The following is a 5,430-nucleotide window of genomic DNA, read 5'->3' as shown; positions in this document are numbered from 1 at the left end:
CCTGGGGGTGGAGCTCAGGACAGACCCCCTCCCCTTCCCCGCCCCTCTCCGTCGGCGGCTCTGGTCACCCAGCTCAGAGCAGCCTTCCTTCCCCCGAGGCGGTGGCGGGATGGCCAGGGGTGGGGTGACCAGGACAGAGGAGCGCGGCGGTCCCAAGCTCGGCCCGCCTCCTCCCACCGGGGTTCAATACTGTCCCCGCCCTCGCCCCGCGGGAGGCTAGCGCAGAGGCCGGTCCCCGCCCCTGCAACTTGGGGGACACCTCCTCCGGGAGCAGAGGCTCCCCAGGCCTCCTCCGCAGGCTCAGAAGGGGGCCCTGCCCTCCGGGCCGCGCCCGCCCCGCGTCTCCTTGTCCACTCGGTACTTGCGGCGGCGCAGCGGCTCCATGAGGCTCCGCGGCGCCGGGTCGTCCAGGTCCTCGGGGAGCAGAAAGTTGCGGTCCAGCACTTCGGCCGCCTCTTGCCAGTTGGCGAAGCAAGCTGGGCCCAGGCGCTGGATCTCATCCGTCGCGTCGCGAGTGAGCACGTCCCCGCCCGGCTTCAGCACCACGACCGTGGGCAGGTGCTCCACCGAGAACTGGCGCCCGAGGTCCCTGCGGGGAGGGCCGGCCAATCCGTGACCCTGGGACACCGAACTCAGACCGCGCACGTTAAGCCCCACCCCATCACAGCCCCTCCCTTAAGTCCCTGCTGGGTCGCGTTTCTGTTTTTCTTCCTGGATCCGCTCAGCACACAACATACTGTACAGTCTACTTCTCCTGCTTATCATTTTCTCCCAGTGATTTTGTAGATCCACGAGGGCACGGATTTGCCTCCTTTCGCTAGTATCGTCTGTGCCTGAATCAGCGCAAGGGGGAGTAATGCCCAGGGAATGTGTTGTGGGGCGAATGAATGAATAACATGCCATAAGGAATACCAAGTCGGGTAGGGGCTACCAATTAGCGAGGGCCACTTCAAGAAGGTGACCTTTGATCTGAAATCTGCAGGACGAAAAGAGGGAGAACTGAGATGAGGGTGCTCAGGTAGAGGATGGAGCATGTGCAAGGGCCCGGAGGTGGCAGGGTAACTGAGCCGGAAGGCCCTGGAGGGGCACGGTAAGAAGGTTTGATTATGGTCTAAGTGTTAGGGAGAAAGCCAACGAGAAGCTATGTGCACCCGGGGTTGACCCTGCACCAAACTCGGTATCTAGGCCAGACCCATCAGGGAAGAGCTGGGCTGCCAGACTGGGCCCATCACCCACAGTTGTTAATTTTAATCTGCTGCTTGCTTGGGTGGTCCTTTCCCAGGCCCACACCCAGGGAACACGTGGTACCTACAAAATCCCATGGGAGCAAAATGGCATATTTAGCAGTTAAAGATCTAGGACCCCCTTCCCCCAGCCAAATCTGAATTTCAGAAAAACAAAGAAAACTCTTAGTATAAGAATGTACCCTAAATCACATGAGACAGAGATACCAAAAACATTATTTGTTGTGTATCTGAAATTTGAATTGAGCCGGGCAGTGTGTACCTTAGCTGGCCACTTTCAAGGAGGGTGATGGGGAAAACCTCATCCCAAATAGAAGGTGTCATCTGCGATGCGCTTGGGACTGGTGTTTCTTCCCTAGGGACAGAAATTTGGCCTGCTTTGGAGGAAAAAACTCCCTATTTGCCAGAGGGCAGAAGGATTGGGCAAATGTCCCAATTCTGATAACAAGGAGTGGGAAGGAAGCGCTCCATGACCACAGACCTTCCACTTGGGCACCAAAATGAATGAAATTGGCAAAGTGTCACGAGGTCGGTGACTCACTGTCAAATGGTTCATCACCCCCCCACACACACACACGGATACACACACTCACACCCATACAGAAAAATGCCACAATTGCTGTGGACTTCATTATACACTTCTTTCAAGTTTTTGCTGAGTTGGATTTTTTTTTTTTTTTTTTTTTTTTAATGTTGGGGATGGAACCCAGGGTCTCATACATGTTAGGTGATCGCTCCGCCCCTGAGCAACACATTCTGGTCCTGAATTTTTTTTTTTCTTTCATGAGAAAAAGAAAGGGCTCCTCCCTAGCACTGCAGAAAAACAAAACCAAAAGTTGGGGTTAAAAAAGAATGAAAGAGCTGGGCATAGTGGTGCATGCCTGTAATCCCAGCCCCTTGGGAGGCTGAGGCTGGAGGATCACAAGTTCAAGCCCAGCCTCTGCAACTTAGTGAGGCCCTGTGTCCACATAAAAAATAAAAAGGTCTGGGGATGTAGCTTAATGGTAGAAGGGTCCTAGGTTCAATTCCCAGTACCAATAAATAAATAAATAAATAAATAAATAAATAAATAAATAAATGAAATTGCCTCTCATTGCAAAAAAGGAGCAAGTTCTAAAATAGCCACTATTGGGCTCTCCTTGCAAAACTTGAATCAGCTCCCTCTCCCGAGTTCTCACACCCTGCAAGGCTCCCAGCCGGCTGAGGTCTATCGGATCCTGATCCTTCCAAGGGCTCTACTCCACCCACCTGTCACACTGGGAATGACTCAGCCTCCCTGAACTGAACTGGCTGTCCTTTCTCCTGACAGCCTCCGGCCTTTATGTCTGTGCTGGGCCCTGTGCCTGCAAACCCTGCTTTTGGGACCGTGCCCACCATCCTCTTACATGCCTGGGGATATTTTTAAAGACACTTCCTCCAATGCATTCTCTGACTCCTGGATTTCAGTGAGGTTTCTATTGCATTTCCACTTGGGGGCCTCCCTTTGTCCTCCAGAGTGCTCCTTCAATTTGTCATTTTGTATCGATCTGAGTCTTTGTTTCACATCTGGTTTCCCCACTTCACCCGCAAGCTCCCAGGGTGCGATGGGAGTGTGAATGGTCACCACTTTCTGTACCCCTAATTTCTAGGACATGGATTGGCACACGAGGTTGTTCACTCCCCCAGGGAGAAGGGACAAATCACTAAGCAAATGCCTCAGTTCTGATAGTGATGCCTCCTCCAGGAAGCCCTCCCAGACCTTCCTGTCCCGCCTTACCTCCTCAGATCATCCTCGAAGGGCAGGAAGAGCCACTTCTCCGGCATGTCCTTGAGGAACAGCTCCTGCTGCTCTTCTGTGGGATCCTGGGACACGTACACCAGGGCCAGCTGGGCCGCCCGCAGCACATAGAACTCATCTGTGAGCCTCACAAAGAAGTCCCTGAGGATGGGCACGAAGGCCTGGCACTTGGGACAAACCGCAGTGCCAAAGAACAGCAGCACCAGACGGTTCTCCAGCCTGTGGCTGAGCTCGGCCTGGGTGTCCAGCTCATCCTGGTCCCTGTTATTGCGGATCAGGACGTGGCCAGAGAACAGGGAGACCATGGTAGCCCCAAGTGGGTGCTGGGGACAGGGAGAGAGATCCTCAGGTGGTGTGGCCTGGACCTGTTGTCTGGTTCCTCTCCCAGGAATAGAGATCTCTAGGAAGCCAGTTTAGGACCTCGCTAATCTGCTCAATCTTGACCTAGTTCTGCAGGGCCTCCAAGGGCAGGGGTTGGTGCGGGGAGAGCGCCCTCGTGTGCCTGAAAACACATTGCAGAAAAACTAAACTGGGGTCTGGGGGTGTAGCTCAGCCGTAGAGCACTTATCCAGCATTCCCTGCTCCAAATTGAGAGAGACGGACTGAGAAAATGAGAAAGAGAAGAGAAAACACCGGAGAGAAGACAGCCCAGTGAAGACCAAGGCAGAGCCTGGAGTGATGCGGCCACAAACCAAGGAACCCTGGGAACCACCAACAGCTGGAAGCCAGAGAGCTCCTCCCTGAAGCCTCCAGAGGGCGCTCTGCTGCCATGACTTCAGACCGCTAGAGCTACCAGATATAATAGGTTTCTGTTGCCCCTAGGCAAGGGTACTTTTGTTACAACAGCCGCTGTACGCTCATACCTACTATGGCGTTTGTTTCAGGGAAGTTGTTCACTCCTACACGGTGCTCATGCTCTACTTACAATGCAGTCCCTGTGCCTTGGTCTTCTTGTATTTTATTTCAATACTGCTTATTTTCTCTTGTTCTTTTGGAAAGTGCAAGAAACTTCTTTGCTGTTGCAGTACACCCAGCAGAGGGCCCACTGCCAGCCACTGCCACGTGTAGCAACTGGGTGATCAATGCACTTGATACCCAGCTCCCATTAACTTCTACCCAGCAACCTAGGTGCAGAGGGGAGACGTATCCTGCCCAGGGTCATCAGTTGAAGAGGGGCAGAGACTGGTTCAGTCCCAAAGCCTGAGTTCTACCCTCCGTCAGGGAATAGATCTTCAATCCCTTATGCAAAATCCTCGGGGATAATAAACCTTGGCACTGGGAATGTTTCCCCTTTCTTTTTTTATTTTGAGACAGGGTCTTGCTAAGTTGTCCAGGCTAGACTTGACTCATGATCTTCCTGCCTCCGCCTCCCGAGTAGCTGGAACTACTATGATTGCCACCATGGAGCCAGATAAAACTTTCTGGGTTTTGGCAGGGGGAATGGAGCCCAGGGACCCGTGCATGCTGGGCAAGTGCTCTGTCACTGAGTTGTACCCCCAGCCCTGGGTTTGGGGGTTTTTGTATCCCAGGATGATAACTGGGGGAATGCTTCCTGTACTGCAGGGTGTCCCTGGGGGCCTGGGCATTCTGTAGGTGAAGGCATAAATGAAGATAAAAAAGAATAATTGACCATGGGAAAAGCCTGGCTCAGTGCAGCAGAGATGGTCTCCTACTGGAGTGTTGAGACCACGCTTAGGAAAAAAAGTGGGTTTCCAAAGCCAAAGGGGATGGGGGGTGCTGTGGGAAGAACTGGATGAGGTCATGAGTGTAGGGTGCTTAGTCAGGGCTTAGTTTACCTGGTAAAATGGAGGGATCGCAGGAGAGGGGAGCTGGAAAGAGGAAGAGGGGGAGGGGAAGGGAAGAGGAAGCGGGGGAGGAAGTGAGTAAGAGAAGAGGGAATTAGGGTAAAGGGAACTAGGGAAGAAAGAGAAGGAAGGATAAGTTCCAGTAGGTGGTAATGAGGAGGAGGTAAAAAGGGAGGAATAGGAGGGGAGGAGAGACAGCTCGCTCCCAACCCATATTTGCAATCTCAGCACCAAGCCAGTGCGGCCAGCTCTGGTTCAGTGCTCACTTTCTTTACCTGTAAAGTGGGTGTGATTGCAATAATCATTCTGGCAGGGCAGGAGTGCGGCTGCAGAGAAAGGTCATTGCTGATCCCTGGCTTGAGAAAGTAGTTTCGGCCAGTGGCTGGCTCTGGGCCTGTGCTCCGGATCTGCTTCCTCGCCCACCGTGGGCTGCTGGCAGAAACCAATGGCAGCTGGAGTGGGGGTGGGGTGAGCGCCTGCCCAGCCCTGTCCTCAAAGTGGTGCTGGAAGCAGGCCCTGGCCACCTCCCAAAGACAGCGCTGGGAAGGTCGGCCAAGCAGGGCAGAAAACAAGCAGGGGTGGAGTGGGCAGGGGGGTACAGAGG

At 53.7% G+C, this 5,430-nt stretch overlaps 1 protein-coding gene across 1 annotated transcript; it reads right to left on the bottom strand.

Moving 5' to 3' along the window:
* Positions 1 to 3,326, bottom strand: Nxnl1 (nucleoredoxin like 1). The gene is made up of 2 exons (XM_076870488.2): positions 3,001 to 3,326; positions 1 to 589 (listed from the first exon to the last, which is right to left on the bottom strand). The coding sequence occupies exons 1-2, from the start codon at positions 3,324 to 3,326 to the stop codon at positions 301 to 303; spliced, it is 615 nt and encodes a 204-aa protein (XP_076726603.2). The 3' UTR covers positions 1 to 300.
* Positions 3,327 to 5,430: the final 2,104 nt, after the last annotated feature.

Source organism: Callospermophilus lateralis, chromosome 1, assembly GCF_048772815.1.
Source record: "Callospermophilus lateralis isolate mCalLat2 chromosome 1, mCalLat2.hap1, whole genome shotgun sequence".
In the NCBI taxonomy this organism is placed as follows: domain Eukaryota; kingdom Metazoa; phylum Chordata; class Mammalia; order Rodentia; family Sciuridae; genus Callospermophilus; species Callospermophilus lateralis.
This window is presented reverse-complemented; position numbering and strand designations above follow the sequence as displayed.

What these genes read in the sequence shown, in the direction of transcription:
- Nxnl1 (XM_076870488.2), bottom strand. Translation starts at nt 3,326, where the DNA reads ATGGTCTCCCTGTTCTCTGGCCACGTCCTGATCCGCAATAACAGGGAC. An exon ending in TTCGAGGATGATCTGAGGAG is followed by an intron (nt 590 to 3,000) that starts GTAAGGCGGGAC and finishes CCCTCCCCGCAG; the next exon opens with GGACCTCGGGCGCCAGTTCT.